This window comes from Lactuca serriola, chromosome 2, assembly GCF_051521515.1.
Source record: "Lactuca serriola cultivar US96UC23 chromosome 2, Lser_US96UC23_V15, whole genome shotgun sequence".
NCBI classification, from domain to species: Eukaryota; Viridiplantae; Streptophyta; class Magnoliopsida; order Asterales; family Asteraceae; genus Lactuca; species Lactuca serriola.
This window is the reverse complement of record NC_136409.1, coordinates 153202110-153222616: the sequence shown is the minus strand read 5'-3', so window position 1 is coordinate 153222616 and position 20507 is coordinate 153202110. Positions and strand designations below refer to the sequence as shown.

Sequence of the window (20507 nt, the reverse complement as noted above, 5' to 3'; positions counted from 1 at the left end):
TTTTCTGTACACAACAATTTATATATTAAAGTGTTGTATTATACAACTCCATAAAACATAAACTGTTGTGTATGGAGAAAATTTGTTGTATACAAATCAATTCCCTTTTGCAAAGAAGTAAGACCTTTAAGAATGGTAGCAAATATGCTAACCAGCTGGAACTTTTATTTTCCTAATGATTGAACGTTTGTTAAAACTTAAAACAATAATTATTAACTAAATATCATATAGAAAAGATTCCACATGTTGTCTAAGACGACATTGTCGTTACATAGGACTTTAGGAGTGCTATATCAACAAAGGTTTATGTTATCACAAATTTATTTTCCAACATTTAATGTTTTTCTCAAATGATGCCAACAAATGTAAAAATATTTTGAAAACTTTAGGATTAAATCCATGTGTAAATTTTAAAGGTGTAATCAAGAATGTAACTAATATCGGTCACCTTTTGAGTCTAGACAACAGATATAAAAACAAAGATATAACAAATTTTGAAGACACTTCTAATGAATTATATATAATATATGATAATGAATACTCAAATCGAGATACAAGTCATGAATAAAGAACTTCTATCTTGAGATCACCAACTCATCAAACTAGTTCTTGTTCAAAATCATCATGTTTATTTAATATCAACAACTCACGGTTTAATCACTATTCTCAATTAAAATGTTTTGAGAGTATCAATCAACATCTTTAGACGAATCAGTGATCTGAATGACTATTATGATTCAAAGGAGAGAGAACAAAACAACACGGATCTTGACTTGAAGAAGGCTTAAACTATCTACAAAACGAGATTTTAGAATATGAAAATGGAAGGAAGGTCAGTGTCAATGTCTTCATATACTAATACCGATGTTGAAAAGGGCTATAATACCAATATAACGAGACTTGCATTAATGCATAGTCTTCTACCCTACATGCAGCTATGCAAGTTGCAATTTAGAGCCTCGCATTTATATCATAACCTTCAAAATGGAATAAAACTAATATATTCATTACATGATTTAACTCTCATCAATGTCACTCCCTATTCCTAACAACTCAAAATGAAGACCAACAACATATCCTTATCTATATCATCCATAATGTAAATACGAATTATAGAAAAACATTTAACCACAACTCAAACATGTTATATGAAAAGAAAACACAAAATAATCTCCACATTAGATTAATGCACATTTTTTATGACAAGTTCTTATAGTTTATATTTTATACACTCATCATCTTATAAAAAGTTACTAACAATTCATAGCCTTCTTTAAAAGGAAATCTTTAAGAAAAATAGGCAAATGGTATATAATGGCAGATATAGTGGAATATTGACCATAAGAGAACCAAGAAGGAGGGTCTTGTTTGAGGATTGCATCTACTGTCTTTTCTGCAAATTCTTGAGATGGAGTTGCGTTTGGTCCTTGTGAAAAATAAGCTCGTTTCTTGATTGCAGCCTCGTATTTATTGTATAGTTTCAATTCCGGCATCTTACTGTAATTGGCTATTGCTGATTCCCCAAGGTTTGATCTTATGGCTCCAGGTACAACATTAGTTACATTGATCCCCAATGGCTTCAATTCCAACCTGTTCCATTCAATTACATCGATTAAGGACTGGAATGCAATTGAATCAGGAATGAATGGAATTGGAATCAGAACAGAGTGACAAACCGTAATGTATCAGTTAGCGAATGTATAGCAGCTTTAGATGCATTGTAGACACCTGACCATGGTCCAGGGGTCATAGCAGATACACTTCCAATGTTCACAATCTTTCCCTTCTTTCTAGATGCCATGTGAGGAACAACTTCTTGAATCAACCTCAAAGTACCTACATAAAAGCTTATTGTTCATGGATGAAGGAAGTAATTCTTTAGTGATAAATCGAGTTATTCGCTTACATCCTTCAATTTTTTGTAGTTTTTGGAAATGAAAATTATCTCGAGTTGATGGAATCAAGAACAATTGAATCATAGAAACAACAGATGAGGAATATCACTGATATTTTATAAATGATCGAATCAAGCTCATAAAACACGAGTAAGAGATAATACCGAAAACATTGGTGTTGAACGTATGTTGAGCGGAAGAAAGAGGAATTTCTGCAAGAGGACCAATACACTGAACTCCAGCATTATTGACAAGAACATCGATCCTCCCAAACTTATCGATTACATTCGAGACAACCTCTACAACACTCTCATCCCTCAACACATCAAGTTCCTGAAGAAAGAACATATCACTCTTATCGTTCAAATCCGGCATGGAAGAAAGCGAACGCGCCGTCGCAACAACGAGACAGTTCCTGGCAGCGAAAGCGCGGGCCAGGGCGTTTCCGATGCCGCCGGAGGAGCATCCTGTAATGAGCACCACCTGTTTGTGAAAAGTCTCCATTCAGAATTGCTAAAGTTGTAATTCGATCGATATGATCCAGACGACATTTAGTAAATATAGTAGAAAAGCTGTTTTGGTGGGACCCGCAATACGGCAACATTGTAGGCTCCCTGGTTGATACATAAATATTTGTTGTGATACATCAGCTTCTTAAGTATAAAGATGTGCCACATCCCTAATAAATGCAGCCTCTAACTTGTTGGTGGAATGGAAACCATTTTTTTTTTAGTGTCGTGTGAGTGTTTTCCTTACTCTTTTTTTTTCTTCGTCAAAAGACAAAAAAATCATCTTTCATTATATTTTATTATTTTTTATTTTTTAAAAAAATATATTTTATGAAAACACTATACTCATTTTGTAAGAAATTAAAAATCATGAATTTTGATATATTTTTTAATAATTTTTAATATGTATATAATTTAATAAATATTAAAAAAACAAAAGATAAATAATAAAAAAAACCTGACCAATCAAAGAAGGAGGTATATTTTAATAATTTTTAGTATGTATATAATTTAATAAATATTTAAACCAGATTCTCCGTACCGCGAGTAGTTAAAAAGATATTATAACAACACTTATATAAGTCATAATAATAGCCCAAATATTTATTATAAGTTTATAATAACAATACTAATTTTAAATATAAGCTATATTAACATAGGGTAAACATAACTTATTTACAAGGGGATTTTAGTTAGGAGTCGGGCTCTGCAAGCGCAGAAGTTCGTCGCTGAATCTTTCTAAGAAAGATTCGTGTAACACTTTAGCGCTCACCTTACTATATTAAAACTACAGAAAGAGAAGTCGAATCACGAGGGACCGAAATGCTTGAGGGATAAGAAGAGAAATACTATTGAATCAAGAGAATGGTGCAAGAAATATGAGAGCCCAAAGCTCTTATTTATAGTAATTGAATTTTCAAAAACTACCATCATAGTTACTTAATGACCTTATAGTTATATAAACAACTAAACACCAATTTTATAATACTATTTTAAATAGATTTGTTGTGGAAGTCACAACCCTTAGGGTTTTGTTGTGGAATGGTTCCTATGGTTTGATATGCGCCTCATCTGATACGTTATAAAAATCACCATTTTAAAACTTATATTTGAGTATTTCAAAATTTGATGTTATTAACGTTTTATAAAACCGGATTATATTTTAAACCAATAACTTGTTACATCTTATGTCCACATTATAAATTTTGAAAACCAAACTCCATGTGATGTTTATTTTGTCTAAAATTATTTTAGCATGTGAAAAACTAATTTATCAACCACACATAATAATTGCATAAAATAAATAACACAAACATACATAAAATTATATGTGCATAAACATAACCAACTAGTGACATTTTTCGTGAGCCAAAAAAATGCCAAGTCCATTCCTAAAAGGACATTTTAAGGGACCAAAAATTTTCTTGTAATGTTGTTGTCAGTGGCGAATCTAGAACAAAAAATCACGTGGTTCCTAAATTAAGTGAGACCAATAAAAAAATCAACAACACTTTTGGGGTCGGGTCGGGTCGGCTCATGTACCTTACAAGAACTGAAAATCAGCTCATGTACCTTGTGCCACCGATTAAAAATTTTAAAAAACCGATTAAAATATAACTGAAAAAGGCGTACAGTTTAACGAAAAACTAGTTGATTATGTCCATTAATAAAGCGGTGAACGGAGAGTGAGAGTCTTTGGCATGTGGGCTTCTATTTTATTAGAACAACTTATTTATTTATTAATATTTTGAGAGTGCCGATGAAGAGTGGTTAACTTTTTGTTCTCAATCTCATAATTTAAAACAACAAATTGCCCCTAATAACTTATATATTTTTTTTTCTTTTTAAAATGGTTTTTTAAGATTTAAAAAAAAAAAAAAAACAAACTCAAGGTAGGTCCTTTATTTTTTCTAAGGTAGTTCCTAATTTTTCTACTATATACATTGTAAATGAAATTAAAAACTTAGGTAGGTCCTAGGACCTACCTAACCATATGGTGGATACGCCCGTGGTTGTTGTAGAAGCTCACACTTGAGAAAACATTCTTTGCTTGCAAAAGATTGGAAAAACTTCTTTAAAGCAATATTTCAGCAATATGCAACACTTTCAGAAAGTGCTGCAGAAAATGTCGCAAATGCTCAATAGCCCTTTGAGAAGTCTGCCAACAACATTTAGCGACAGTTTGAAAATTGTCAATGAAAATCCTAAACACCTTATACTTGCGAAAATTGCACTTTGGTCTTAAAAAAATGGCTCTAACTTCATTTCTTGTTACATTTTTGTACAAAAAAATTATTTTAACAACTAATCTGTTACTTACAAAAATAAACTTAGAAAACTAATCTATTTAATTTATTACATACCATATGAATAAATAAATTATTACAACCATATTTATAAAACAACCAACACAACAAACACAATGGTCATTGGCTAGTTTATGCACATCATACATATCAACATGCACATTAAACAATCTTTGTTTCTCTAAGACAACTTTAAATGACAAAAGATGCATGAAATTTTTTGTCACATAAAATAATAATTATAAAGTTGTCATAGAAAATATGTATGAACTTGTTTTTATACAAAACCAAGTTATCCATATTCTCCAAAAACTAAGATTTTCAAAAATCAAAAAATCTAACCAAACTTGCAAGGTGACTCTGATACCAATTGTTGAGTTTTTATTCAAAAACTAGTTTCAAAAACATAATATTTAACGACGGAAGACTTGATGATTTGAATAACATAAAACAAGTTTATATTTAACACCCAAAGTCGGGAAGGCCAAGAAAGGAAGGAAAACCCTAATTTCAAAGGGAGACTCGACGAGTCCAAGCGGGATCCGGGTCGAGGAGTAAGTGACCGACTCGGCGAGTCGGGCAAAGGGACTCGACGAGTCTGGTCTGTGCGGAGAAAACCCTAAATTCGGGACTTGGAGCCTATTTAAGCGTCTCATTCTCTCCCTTAGGGTTCCTTTACTGCCTCTTTCACCCAGAACATTAAACCCTAGCCGCCATATCCTCTATTTGAGCCATTTGTTGCCTTGGAAGGTGCATTAAAGCTTGGAGAAGGAAGAAGGAACTTGGAGGAGCAAGAAAGGACTATAGATCTGGGATTGTGAGTTCATTCTGAGCATTTGGAGGTAATAAACTAGTTCCTGGACCCTTTTTGCACCTAGATCTATGTGTGGTTGTTGGGGCTTTTTAGCCATAATGTTATTATTTTGAGTTAGAAGCCAGATCTAAAGTTGCTACTTCAGATCTAAGCATATTATGGTCTTGAGAAGCATAAAGTAGCAGCCCTTGAGTTGATTATGGAGCCTCTTTGCCTTAAACCCTAGTTTATGGTGTATTTTGCCTAGATCTCCTTCTCTACACGTAAAGTTTGCAACTTTACATGAGGAATAGGCTTGGGAAGGGTAGATCTACAGTTTGGAGTCCGTGCATGACTCAAAAGTCCTCTGCATGTATGGAGATCTGAATGGACTCGACGAGTCCTTTGAGTGGACTCGGAGAGTAGCATGAAGATTTGGAGGAACTCGACGAGTGGGATGAACAGCTCGTCGAGTCAGATGAAGTTGGGCAGGAACTCGGCGAGTTGGAAGAACAACTCGGTGAGTCTGTTGAAGGCTGTCTTGGACTCGGCGAGTCAGGTCGCGAAACCCCAAACCCATCGAGTTGAGACTCGAATCAGTGAGTCGAGTGGAGACTCGGTGAGTTGGATAGGTCAGGACTCGGAGATCGGTAGACTCGGTGAGTCATGGACTGACTCGGCGAGTCGAGTCACGAATGGAAAGACTCTGAACATATGAACTCGACGAGTCAATAGGGTGACTCGGCGAGTAGGGTTGACCTGGAAGGTTGAATTTGACCAGGACTTTGACTTTGACCAGAGTTGACTTGGTTGTCTTTCGGGGGTCGGTTAGACTCAGTGTTACAATATTATTGGTAGCTCAGGGAGCGGGTGGAGCAGGAGTTCAGAGAGTTGCCGGGCAGCGGCTAGTGGGATCATCAACAAGTTCAGCCAGTGCAGGTGAGTTTCCCTTTTGTGTGAATGGGTCTAAGGCCACAATGCCGACCCATGTAGCTATGAGTAGAAGACCCGGGGGTTAGCCCTATGCACAGTATGCTAGTATGATATTTAGGACGAGGTCCAATGATAGCGGGCGGGTGCCCAAGGATTGGTTTATATGATAGTTTATACTTGTTGTCTGTGTGATACATGTATGTGCTTGGTAGGGAGGTGAGTGTGGGCGAGGTCCCGTATCTCACCAATAGCAGAGTGTGGATGGTGTTCCACATCTCATTAGCAGTAGAGCAGAGGCGAGGCCCAAGTTAGGAAAGGAGTGAGTGTGGGTTGGGCCCGTATCTCACTATCAGTAGGAGCATGGACGGGGTTCTATGTCTCATCAGTAGCAGGACAAGGGCGAGGCCCAGGATAGGCGAGGCCTTAGGACATGATCCATTGTATATGTTTAGCTTATGTTTTGCAGTATGATTATGTGCTATTATATGTTAGCGGGCGAGGCCCTGTGACAGGCGAGGCCTAAGTGAAACAGATCTGTATCCGAGCGGGGCTCGAATCCAGGCGGGGCCTGGAGCGGCGGGGCCGTTGTAGCGGGCGAGGCCCGAGGTAGGGGCGAGGCCCATAATAGCGGGCGTGGCCCAGTATGTGCAGTATGTGGTTATGTATGGTATGTGGTAGGGTGGGGAACTCACTAAGCTTCGTGCTTACGGTTTTCAGTTTTGGTTTCAGGTACTTCTGGTAGCGGAGGGAAGAGCTCGGGGTGATCGCATGGCACACACCATAGATTAGACAGCCTGGGAATGTTTACTCTGATAATGAACATGTGTTTTGAAAACTTATACTCAGATTATGTTTTGGAATGATGTCTTTGCTTAAAGTAATGTTTTATTAAAAGAAATTTTTGGTCTTGAATTTTGGGTCGTTACATTATAACCCACCAATGATCATCTTACAAAGTTTGGAAAAGAAAACATCACCAACCAAAGAAAAGATGAAGAAATAACAAACATTTGTAGTTCTTTGGGTCCTCTTGGGAGGCTTGGAAGTTGATGAAGAATGATGAACTTTAGAGACACCAACAATGACTCGACTTAATGTAGATGCTAGTCTAGAACTCGTAACTATTAAGATTGAAGTTCATAACCAAAGTATGAACTTCAAGAGAGTATAAAAGCAAGTATTTTTCAAGTTTAAACCCAAAAAACTATAGAGAATGGAGAGAGTATGCATGATTTCGGATTTTACATCTTAAGGACTAAAAGAATGAAAGTCTCATTACATAAAGCTCATCTTTAGACCATAAGTCCTTAACACTTTAAGAACCCATGTACCTAAAGCCTAAGTGTTCCTCATGCTTCAAGCTATGCCTTTCTTTTTGTATAAACTAGTCAAAATGGCATGCATTACTTTTTCATTCATTATTTAAAAAATAAGAAGGTAAAACAAGACAAAAGTTTTATATTTTTATAAACCAAGTTTATAAAATATAAACTTTAACTTTTTGGTAAAAAACAAAATAATTTATCTAGTCCAAAATGTAGTGCATGAATTATTAATTCATACAATTTGAATTATGTAATGTTACTTGCTAATGAAAATTATTATTTCCTAGAAATAAATAATTTCCAATTTAATCATAAGAGTTTATTGAATATTTATTAAAATCAATTTCTAATAAATAATCCATTATATCATGTTTTTGTTACTGTAATGTAACGCCCGTGTTTCCAGGCTAGGCATTTTCGTTGATATAATAGTCTAGGTTAACCCTTGTAACTCTTTTTGAAGTATTAATGATGAAATATTTGAGTATTATGTGAATTATGTGTATTTGTATGCTTAATACTTAATTATAAAGATATAATTAATAAAGGATAAAAATAAGCGTCAAAATTAAAGTGTGAGATAAGCCCGATATCTTTACATAAAGTTGTAGTGGTCGAAACAAGGATTCCGGAGATATAAGGAATGCCGAAATCCGAGTTATAACGAAGAAGTTATGACCTGTCGAAGTTTCGCGACAGAACCGGCACGACGCCGAATGACGTAAAATATGAATTTAAGATAGAGCGATATCTAGCCTTAGTGATCTAAACGAAAGTCGTAGGGCTAGTTAAACCGAGAGCGTGCATGAAAAGAACGCCCAAATCTGACTTCGTATGAAGAAGTTATGATTTTCCGAAGTTTCGACTTAGCGGTATGCAGCCCGAATACTCGAAATAGAGATCGAGTGATATTTAGCCAAAAATTTCTAAATGAGAATTGAAGATCTCATTGATAGTAGTCCAACGATAAAAAAGACAAACGAAAACGGAGTTCAAATGAAGGAGTTATGAATTTCGAACAGAGTTTTCCTGTCCCGACCTACTAAAAATATTATATAAGTAATATACTTATAATATATTAAAAATCCATTCAAAATTAGCCAATGGAGTCCAAACGAGAGTTGTAGAGCATAATCTCACCTTCGCGTCGATATAAAAAACGTCGAAAACGGAGTTCGTATGCGAAAGTTATGAATTTCTGAAGTTCGGGGCGCGAACCTCAAAGCTGTGTCAGAGACCATGACGTGGCACGCAGTGTCACGACGTGACAAGTCTTCTGACACCTTCGGGAGTCCCCCGGACGCACCTTGCGATGACATATGCAGTGACGACCAAGCCCACAACGTGGAAAAAGGGTGCCACGACGTGGCAAGGGCCAAATTTGCCCTATAAATAGATTTGAAGGGCCAGCCGTTTAGGGTTGCTATTTTCTCTCCTCTCTCTCTCGTTTTACCTCGATTTACATGCAAGAAATATCCCGAAGCAAGTCCCGAAGATCCCAAGAAGTGCAATTCCCGAGCCGAAGCTCTGCCCGCGAGGAGTCCGATTTTTGTGAAGATCTTTCAGATCTATCGAAGAATACTACTTCTACAAGCCGTAGTGCTGTCTAATCATCTTCTGATCAAGTGAGTGTGTGGTTACTTTCTTCTAACGCATAATTATGAAATATTTTATACGAAATACGTGTTATGTGTATATTTTGTTGTTATATGTGTGAATGTATATTCACTTTCTTCTATCTCATGGATATGATTTATTCTCTATGAAATACGTGTTATGTGTATGTGTCTCGTCTTTTATCTGGAATGTGTTTTGAATGAACATACTATACAGGTTTTAAACTATGTATAAAAATGTATATTTTATCTACTAAAATGTTGGGTAGAACATGGGTAGATAGTTGTCTTGTGATAAAAAGATGAGAGGCCTCGATGTTTTTGATTTAGTCATCTAGCGGAGTTTAGATGACGACCACAGACTTTTCTAGACAGTCCTGTGAAACGCTAGCAGGTTCGCCACCTGTAGGTGTTAATGAACTTGGGTGTTCATTCGCTGTACTCCATCCCCCTCATGGTTGCCTTATTTGACTTATATTGCTGAGCAACCCCCGAAGCATGTGTTGTCGCCCCGATGAAATATTCTTAGACTAGGTCCCTTATGTTAGTTGTCTTAGGGATGTAAAGTGAGAATAACGGAAATGGGTAATTGGGTTATTGTTGGTTGGTGGAATTAAATATAATTATTTATTGTGGGTTGAAAACCCTATATGCTCACCAGGCTCTCAAGCCTGACCCACTCAGTTTCTTTGTATTACAGGTAGTGGTGCCAGAGCATAAGTTGGATGACTTGTCAAGTTATTTTTGGATTATAAACCTGTTGTTATAAATAACTGTTGTAAGGTCTGTATTGAAATGTTTATACTTTTGGTCTGTTTATCGGAACATGACATCTCGAGTATTATAATATAATGAAAAATACATTTCTTTAAGAAATGCTTTGGTAAATCTTATTTTATCATATTTTGTTTTGGGAACGAATTCCGCAATTCTTTTAATCAAATGATTACTTTGAAATTATTTTAAAAGCATAAATTAAACCGGTCTTTTCTGGCCGTGATTTTGGGGATGTCACATGTGACTCATTAATATCATATATACTAATTAGCAATATCACTTTAATATAATTCTTGAACATACTAGATCTTTCAATACCAAAAGAAAGAAGAAATGTATTACCAATATGAAAAAAAAAAATTGAAGTTGCAGAAAAAACGTATATCTAATTTAAATATAAACACTTTAATAGGCCATTCACACTATTAAAATGTCATGTGTCTTTCAAACACATCACATCAACTTTTACAATCATTTATGTATGAATGCAATATCACTCATCTTTTAAAAATGGTTTTTACTACCGAATCAACAATTAATTTATAAATTTTAATATTTATCTTAAATATTAATAATTAATAACTATTTAATATCAAATTAACATAAAATGCAGTTATTTAGTGATACAAACATTTAACTAAACATATATATGCACTACACAATGTATATAGACATTATAAAAGAAGTCAAAAAAACAAATGCTAACTTTAAAAAAGTTACAATAAATAATTAAATAAATAATTTAACAAAAATTTGATTTATATATATTTGATGAAACGATCTTTCTAACATACGTTTGAAATCAAATATACTAGTAGAAACAAATATTGAATATTCAATGTCGTATTGTGGATACATAGTATTATTAAATATTTAAAGTAGTCTTCCTATAAAAATAATATAATACTATTAAAGTAATAAACTTTTGTAAGTCTTTCAAACTGTAAAAGACCAAATCCAATGTGGTTTTCAATTTGATTTACTTTTGCATGTCTTTCAAACTATAAAAAGACTAAATCCAACATGACTTTCAATTTGGCTTTGCAAGGCCTGTTGTGGAAGGTTTTAGGCTGGAGGGTGTGATGTCATGGTTCTACCATGAAAAAACACTCCACCTCAACTTCATATGAGATTCGGGTGTGGTAAATAGACTATTTATGGTGGAGAAGAAAGGAAGAAGAGAGAGATAAATGAGAGAGAGAGAGAGTAAGAGAGACTTCGACTCTTTGTTGCTACCGCACTCATACCTCATAGCCTTACTGTTCCATTGCTTTTGTCATCTTAAAAAGGCATCCAATAGAAACAAGGAGTCGTCGATTGACATAGTTAATGTGTTGTATTAATTGTAATTAAATTATAAACATCCATTGCAACACCCTACTAAATATTTCCAAAAAAAATATAAATATCGAATGTCTATTGAATCTCATTATTAATAGAGGATCATTAACTAGTGTGTTTGGACCACTCCATATGATACCACTCAGCTATTTATTTGTATCACGATGCGTTAAATCAATTTAAAAACATGGTCTTTTATGCAAAAATGAATTCTTTCTTTTGAAAAACTTTCATCTGGGGATGAACAAAATATATGTATACGATACGTTAATGATATTAACAAACACTTTTAAAGTAAATGATAAAAATACTTTTGATAACGGTACACAATGCTAGTAATCATGGTAACACTATTAATCGAATGAGACGAGTTTTGAATCCAATATGTGATGAGAAGTTTTATAACATACATTGTTGTTGTCATGTTTTAAACTTGTCCTACCTAATAAATAAATGTTTTTTTTATTACATGTCATCATCTAATTCAATGTCACATGACATTTTTTTTTTAATTTTTTCAATTTCATTTAAATCCACTTGGCAAAATTGTTGGTTTTTTTGGCTTTATTATTAAATTATAAAAAAAATCTAATCTAAAAATATAATTAAAAAAAATAAGAAAACTTAAATAAATGTCTTCATAAATTCTCACATAATTTGTCAATTAATATATTAAATTCAATTTAAATTCAAATCAATCTTCCTAATTGAAAAACATAATTTTTGCCCAATCCTTTTTAATTCACAATAATTTGGAGAAACCTTGCAAAAATTGGTTCATTCACGGCAAATTGATATTCTTTTCAAATTCAGTTGTGTAAATTATTAAACAAGAAATGCTTAACAAAAAATATATTTTTTTACGGGTCTCACACCTAGTGTTTAAATAAAGGAATCCCACCTCCCAAATTTTAAAACATTAAACGAGACAATTTTTAGAACCGGACCTATTCAACATCAAAGATGGAAAAGTTTTTGAAAAAGGAAATGAGTAAGACCTGTAAGAATGGTTGAAAATATGCTTACGAGATGAAACTCTCTTTAGAGATGAAACTCTCTTTACCTAATGATTGAACATTTGTTAAAACATGAATTATTAACAAAATATCATAGAGAAAAAATTCCCCATTTTGTCTAAGACGATATTGCCCCGTTAGTGGAATACTCTATCAACAAACGTCTATGCTATCATAAATTTATTTTCCAACATCTAATGTTATTTCTCAAATGATGCTAACACACGTAAAATATTTTGAAAACTTTCCACCGATTTTTATGATTGCTTCGGGATTAAATCCATGTGTAAATTTTAAAGGTACAATCGAGAGCATACCTAATTGGGTCTAGACGCCTTAGATATAAATAAAAATATAACAATTTTTTAAGACACTATTAAAGAATTATATATTATATATAATATACAATAATGAATATTCAAGTTGAGATACAAGTCATGTATCATGAACTTCTATCCTGAGGTCACCAACTCATCAAACTAGTTCTTGTTGGAGATCACCATGTTTATTGAATATTGACACCTCCTGGTTTAATGACTATTCTCAATCAAAACGTTTGAGAGTATCAAAAACCTTTAGACATTTTCAAAACATTTAGTCATTAAAATATGAGGTGAACATAATTTAATATAATATAATAAATGAACATAATTTAATATAATATAACTCTCAAACCCAACAACTCAAACATGACAACGAACCACATAGCCTTATCTAATCTATCATCAATAATGTAAATATGACTTCAAGAAAAATGTTTAACCACAACTCAAATATGTTATATGCACATGTCATAAACTGATAGTCACATTGTGTATGACAATTTCTTATAGTTTATACCCTCATCGTCTCATAACAAGTTACAGAAATGGAAAACTAACAACATTTCATAGCCTTCTTTAAAATGAAATCTTTAAGAAAAATAGGCAAATGGTATATAATGGCAGATATAATGGAGTACTGACCATAAGAGAACCAAGAAGGAGGGTCTTGTTTGAGGATTGCATCTACTGTCTTTTCTGCAAATTCTTGAGATGGAGTTGCGTTTGGTCCTTGTGAAAAATAAGCTCGTTTCTTGATTGCAGCCTCGTATTTCTTGTATAGTTTCCATTCCGGCATCTTACTGTAATTGGCTATTGCTGATTCCCCAAGGTTTGATCTTATGGCTCCAGGTACAACATTAGTTACATTGATCCCTAATGGCTTCAATTCCAACCTGTTCCATTCAATTACATCGATTAAGGACTGGAATGGAATTGAATCAGGAATGAATGGAATTGGAATCAGAACAGAGTGACAAACCGTAATGTATCAGTTAGCGAATGTATAGCAGCTTTAGATGCATTGTAGACTCCTGACCATGGTCCAGGGGTCATAGCAGATATACTTCCAATGTTCACAATCTTTCCCTTCTTTCTAGATGCCATGTGAGGAACAACGGCTTGAATCAACCTTAAAGTACCTACATAAAAGCTAACTGTTCATGGTTGAAGGAAGTAATTATTGTGGAACAGGATTCCAGTTCTCTCGAGTTATTGGAAATGAACACTTATCTCGAGTTGAGGCAATTAAGAACAATTGAATCATAGAAACAACAGATGAGGAATATCACTGATATTTTCTAAATGATAGAATCATGCTCATAAAACACGAGCATGAGATAATACCGAAAACATTGGTGTTAAACGTATGTTGAGCGGAAGAAAGAGGGATTTCTGCAAGAGGACCAATACACTGAACTCCAGCATTATTGACAAGAACATCGATCCGCCCAAACTTGTCGATTACATTCGAGACAACCTCTACAACACTCTCATCCCTCAACACATCAAGTTCCTGAAGAAAGAACATATCACTCTTATCGTTCAAATCCGGCATGGAAGAAAGCGAACGCGCCGTCGCAACAACGAGACAGTTCCTGGCGGCGAAAGCGCGGGCCAGGGCGTTTCCGATGCCGCCGGAGGAGCATCCTGTAATGAGCACCACCTGTTTGTGAGAAGTCTCCATTCAGAATTGCTCAAGTTGTAATTCGATCCATATGATCAGACGACATTTTTAAATTCGGTAAATATAGTCTTCAAATGTGCTAGAAAGCATAAGCGGTTTTGGTGGGGCCCGCAATAAGGCAACCAGGTTGATAAATATTTATAACACCAACCGAGAAATAGACAACATAACGTTGACATATTACCTGACACCGTTTTATGTACTGTGAACTCATATTCAAATTTGCTCGCTAATCAACTTCAACTTTTTAAGCATCATCAATATATTTTTGTTGCTACAAACTATAAATATTAAAATCAGCTATGGGTGTGATCTACTTAACTTGAGATGAAATGAGATCATTTTGATCATGTATAAGATCACAAAGAAATTATTATGGGTATATTCTACCGAACTCGATATGAATTGATAAAATGGTGATGTTATAGAAGACTTCATGGAACTTGTGACACTCGATTTCATGTTTAATATATGATTTTTTTATACTTGGTTGTATAATAAAACTAAAGAGGTAAAATTGAGATTGTATTGTGATCGAGACCGTTTTTCACATATAAGATCTTAAAATCATAAGATCGTGACATAAAAATCAAGATTTTAACAACCTTGACAACATGTTGTAACACCCACTAATTTTCATATCATCATTTCTTTTTTATTTTTTCGATTCATTTATTTTTTTTTCAATTTTTTCGATTGTTTTTTATTTTATGTTACAGTATTTATTAAAAATAAATAAATTAATAAGACATCCTATTTAACTAAATCCTAAATTAAACATAACATTTAAAAACTAAAAAATAACATTACACAAAAACATAATAATAATAACATTGAGCACAAAAAATAAGATAGTCCTAATTTAAAAACATAAAAACGATACGATAGTCGTAGTCCAAATATTTTTCTGGATTTCTACTTCATCTTTTGAAGCCCTTCGAAATCTCGTGGCGCCATATTTTCCTAGCTAGTGCGAAGAATTGCCAAATCATTCGTCATTTGATCTTCCTCTGCTCGACGACGAAGGAATTCTAAGTGTTGGTGTTGTACGCCAACTCTTTCTTTTGCTATTAAATTGTGTGTGTCAAACTTTTCTTTCATTTCCACCAACTCTTGTGCCCTTCTTTCAGCTTCATCCGCGTGTCGTTGAACGCCTTCGCTTTGTCACATCCGATCGGTCGTCATGGGGTGGGAAGATCTCTTTGATGTCGTCGGGGACGTCATCGGTGTCAATGTTAATTCATGCGTCGGAACGTTAAACAAACTTGAGTTGTGATATGTTTTTTATTGTACCTCCGACGATGTTGGCGTTTTAATCCATTTTGGATCTTTTCTTACAATTTCCCATATTCTTTCTCTTTATTTTTCCTGTAACATCCCAAAATTTTAGATAAAACTTTCATTTTTAATCCATTCCAAAACATCAAATATTCATATCAAATCAACCAAGAGTATGTCATAGTAAATAATCATCAGAGTACAAAATCTCAAAATCATAAAATACGGAAACATGGGTAGATGCAATGCGATCATGTCGGACCCTTCCCTTTCAAGCTGGAAGTATATAAAACCATAAGCATAAATTGTAAGCACAACGCTTAGTGAGTTTTCTCCAAATACCCCATACTATACATACATAACAGTCAAAAACATAATTGGGTCTATTTCAACCCCCTTCGGTCTCTTTCAACCTGTAATGAGTCTATTTCACCCCCCTTTGGTCATTGGGTCTATTTCACGCCCCTTCGGTCTCTTTCAACCGGTATTGGGTCTATTTCACGCCCCTTCGGTCTCTTTCAACCGGTATTGGGTCTATTTCATCCCCTTCGGTCTCTTTCAATCGGTATCGGGTCTATTTCACCCCTATAACTATCATACAATCATATCAACAAAAGTCATAGAGACAACAAGCACATACATGCATAACAATAATTGTCACGAAGACAACTTTCATCCTACAACAAAACCTAGTGGGCCGAAATTGGTGTCTTCGACCCACGACTGCAGTGAAGGAACTCACCTTAGTCTGAAGATAGACAAATCACACTCCCGGGCTAGCGCTACTATGGATCCTCGCACTGAACATTCCAATTAACCTTAATCAATACTCAGAGTAATAACCCAAGAATGGTCCAGATTACCCTCTTTCATGCCAAGGGGTAAAATACCATTTTACCCCTTCCCGTAGTGGGCCTTTCAATCTATGGTCGTAGTTCAAAGTCCTAAGGCCCAACAATGGCCGAAATCCTAAGGCCCAATAATGGCCCAAAGCCTTCAAAATGATCCCTGGTGAGTACGCTCAGCGTACCACCTATGTACACACGACGTACTACTTCATATAGCTAGGGCTTCATTAAGCACTTAATGCTTTGAGTCTAACGTCCATTTTTCAGATCTAACTCTTGTGGGATGTCTTAAACAATAAAGTTACCAACTTGATACATTTGCATTGCCCAAGGAGACTCGGACCCTAGATTTAGCATTCTACTTCCATCAAATGATCACTAACTCATGAATGGTTGATCTACAACCATCAAGATGCAAACTTTATGAACTAAGATCCTCATAAATATCAAAAGAAACATCTCATAACTTATTGAGTAACATTTACTCATGAGGATTCGTTCTTAGAACCAAAGTATGCTAAAATCTCAACCAATTCTAGATCTAGACATAGGATAAGCAAGATCAAGACTTTATACCTCCAATAAGTTGGAAAGAGTGAATAAACCCGGGATCTATAAGCTCCAACTTGTTCAATGCTCCTCTACAAGGATTCTTCTTCTTCAAGATGCACAACACACACACTAAAACACACACAAGGGTCAAATCTCTTGACAAATGGGTTAGGGTTTCGAGATAGTGCTCAAAAGGGGGCAATGGAGTCTGATAAGGAGAGAGACTTGGGACATAAGGTGATTAAATAGAGTGCAAACCCTAAAAATTAGGGTTGCCCTTGACTCACGTGTACCCATCATACCTAGAGGTATGCCCAACGTACCAAGGAGGTTAATCTCGTGTTAAGAACCCTTCAACACACCCAACGTACATTATGTATGCCCAACGTACGAGGTCCTCAAGCCAAAAATATAAAGAAATAAATAGATAAATAATTTACTTGACATATCAGGCGTTACAAATCTCCCCCACTTGAATCAAACTTTTTCCTTGAAGTCCGCCTCCGCAAACAACTTTGGGTAATGCTCTCTCATATCCTCCTCAGGCTCCCATGTTCATCTTGAGCCTTTTCGATGCTACCATTTCACCTTTACCAATTCCACAACCTTGATTCGGAGAGTCTTCGTCTTCCTATTGAGGATCACCATAAGCTTCTCTATATAATTCAAGCACTCGTCCACCTGAATATCCCCCAATGGAACCATTGTGGTGTGACAACCCAAGTTGTTCCGTTACATTTCCCCGTTACCGTTAACGAAATATTCCAGTTTATAAAAGTTCCGTTAATTAGAGGTCGTCAATTAAGTAAACATTTCATTTTTTTATATTTAATATGCCGTTAAGTCGTGATAAATGGGAATAAAAACACATAACACACATTTCCATTTATTTGGAAAATGTTAAGTTTTATTATTACGACCACTAAATCGGGTGCGACCAAAAGCCCCGTTTAACGACAGTATTGGGTAGAATTCCACTGAGCTCCAACTCCCACCCATATATAAGGGGGAGTAAACTCCATTTGAGCTCTTCCCACCCTCTCTCTCTATACCCTCTCTCTAGACTCGTTTTCGCCCCGAATCCGCAACCAAACGCTTCCAAATCATAAGTCCGCTTACCCTAGCTTACTCTAAACATTATGAATCGTGTTTATAGCTTAGAATTGGACCATTCAAGCTGTTGAAAAGGAGTTCATGGCTTAAGCTCCTCCTTAGGCCGTAAACACCTAAAATGAGGCCAAAATGACCCCCAAAAGTCCCTAAAAGCTTGGAAATAAATAGAGGAATTAGCCTAGGAGTGTTTGCACAATTAAAACAATCATATTGAGGCATAAAAGAGAGTTTACGGCCCAGGCTTATGCCAAGGCCGTAAACACCTCTAAACCTTGTCAAAATGCCCCAAAAACACTCCCAAACCACCCTTAGGCTTCATACATAATTTAGGGACTTAGTATTTTGGGTTTAGCACAATTAAACACAATAAAATGAAGGGGTAAAGGGAGTTTACGGCCCAGACATGTGTCAAGGCCGTAAACACCCCTAAACATGCCAAAAAGGTAGTTTTAAATCCCCCAAAATGGCCTCACACTTCATTATAAAATGCTAGGAATGATTTAAGGGCTTAAAACTTCATTAAATCCATGATATGAGAGTTTACGGCCGTAAACTCCCTTAGGAGTTGTCCCTAGGCCGTAAACTCCTATAAGATGCCCTTAGAAGCCTTAAACCCACTCATGCCTTTTTGGAAATGTACTTAGAAAAATCCCATGAACAAGCTAGAAGCCTTAAACACACTAGATCCCCTCACCATGAGTTTACGGCCGTAAAATCATGGCGAGATGTCCCTGGGCCATAAACTAAGCTTTGGGAGTTTACTCTTGGAGAGTAAACTCCATTCCTTAGCCATACACACCTTTAGACGCTACCCGGGACACCCAAACACTTATCCAAAGTGTTTTCCACTCCTTTGAGCGCGTATATTTGTTTAATTAGTATTAAATATACTAATTGTATGTGAACATATTTTATCATATGTTAAATAGGTCATTGTGTGTGTTCAAGTCCTTGCGTGACACCGAACGCCCAAACGGCACCTTCGTCGGACCTACTTACACCAGGTGAGTTCATACCTCTGAATGAACCTTTTAAATGTTTTTACATGTTTTATAGGGGGGAATACAAGTTAAACATGCCAGTTATCATATCAATCACATGTGATTGATAACCCGCATGCACAATATTTTACCACTGTACACTGTTTTACCGAGTAGGACACTATAATGGTTTTCAATTGTTTCAAAACTCTTACTTATACTGTTTTACCTAAATTCATTCTAAACTGGTTTATGAAATATTTTCAAAGGTTTTCAAACATATTTTACAAAAGAATACAAATTGTGATTTTCTCCTAATATAAAGGTTTTTCATCAAAGTTTCCCTTTCACGACGTATACTTTTACTTATTAGACACTGCTGCTTCGCTTATACTTATTTTATACTCCTACTTAGTAACGCTTTCACTTATACTTGTAGTCGGTTATACCTGATAGACGCTCTTACTTCACTTATTGTCGTCTCTACTTCGTGATACGCTTATACTTGTTCGACACTCCTACTTCACTTGCGACCGCTCCTACTTCACTTGTTAGATACTCCTACTTCACAAGAATCACTTCTACTTGATACACACTCAGTCGTAGTTAGATGTATGTCTGTGCTTATATAGGTACATATAAGTAATGATTGAAAGACTTAGGAAGGCTCGTCCGCCCTATTTCCTTTTCTTCGTTGAGATGTGGTCTGGTGGGATCGGATGGCCGTCCGAAGGTCGTTTGATTCATTAGTTATATATTATGTATATGAGTATGGACATATAGGAATTCTCTAGTCAGTTCAGTTAAGAGTCTCTACCTCTAGTCTACACTTACATTAGAAACCCACTATTGGGAAGTCTCTACTTCTAGTTCAGCACTTACACACTACCCACTATTTGGAAGTCTCTACCCACTATTTGGGATGCATCTTCAGGACACAGCCTTCTCCGTCGTCTAGTTGGTAACCAAAATCTCCTGTAGGGAGAGCGGGCATTGTGTGTATAGATCTATACGGGATTGACAACCCCGCACCCAGACTGCTAGCTACAGTCCCGGCCTACCAAGCCAACGGGTGACAAATGTCATATTTTAGACACTCGTAGGGCGTCTGGTACTCTAGTTAGTATGGTTACGAGTATCCCGGGTCACCTTATAATTCTTTGGCCTTAAGGTAACGGTATTTCACCAGCAATTTACACTGTATGCTGGTAATTCATT

At 35.5% G+C, this 20507-nt stretch overlaps 2 protein-coding genes across 2 annotated transcripts; both read right to left on the bottom strand.

The window, feature by feature from the left end:
* Positions 1 to 1144: 1144 nt before the first annotated feature.
* LOC145087055 (short-chain dehydrogenase ptmH-like) lies at positions 1145 to 2441 on the bottom strand. Its single transcript, XM_079024958.1, has 3 exons — positions 2060 to 2441; positions 1677 to 1836; positions 1145 to 1590 (listed from the first exon to the last, which is right to left on the bottom strand). The coding sequence occupies exons 1-3, from the start codon at positions 2397 to 2399 to the stop codon at positions 1254 to 1256; spliced, it is 837 nt and encodes a 278-aa protein (XP_078881084.1). The 5' UTR covers positions 2400 to 2441; the 3' UTR covers positions 1145 to 1253.
* Positions 2442 to 13266: 10825 nt separating this feature from the next.
* Positions 13267 to 14619, bottom strand: LOC145087054 (short-chain dehydrogenase ptmH-like). Its single transcript, XM_079024957.1, has 3 exons — positions 14179 to 14619; positions 13814 to 13973; positions 13267 to 13727 (listed from the first exon to the last, which is right to left on the bottom strand). The coding sequence occupies exons 1-3, from the start codon at positions 14516 to 14518 to the stop codon at positions 13388 to 13390; spliced, it is 840 nt and encodes a 279-aa protein (XP_078881083.1). The 5' UTR covers positions 14519 to 14619; the 3' UTR covers positions 13267 to 13387.
* Between the last annotated feature and the right edge of the window lie 5888 nt (positions 14620 to 20507).

Excerpts from the sequence above, each read along its gene's own strand:
- LOC145087055 (XM_079024958.1), bottom strand. The coding sequence starts at position 2,399 with ATGGAGACTTTTCACAAACAGGTGGTGCTCATTACAGGATGCTCCTCC. Across the intron at positions 1,837-2,059 it reads GTTCAACACCAATGTTTTCG|GTACTTTGAGGTTGATTCAA; the intron begins GTATTATCTCTT and ends GCTTTTATGTAG. Across the intron at positions 1,591-1,676 it reads TCGCTAACTGATACATTACG|GTTGGAATTGAAGCCATTGG; the intron begins GTTTGTCACTCT and ends TGAATGGAACAG.
- LOC145087054 (XM_079024957.1), bottom strand. The coding sequence starts at position 14,518 with ATGGAGACTTCTCACAAACAGGTGGTGCTCATTACAGGATGCTCCTCC. Across the intron at positions 13,974-14,178 it reads GTTTAACACCAATGTTTTCG|GTACTTTAAGGTTGATTCAA; the intron begins GTATTATCTCAT and ends GCTTTTATGTAG. Across the intron at positions 13,728-13,813 it reads TCGCTAACTGATACATTACG|GTTGGAATTGAAGCCATTAG; the intron begins GTTTGTCACTCT and ends TGAATGGAACAG.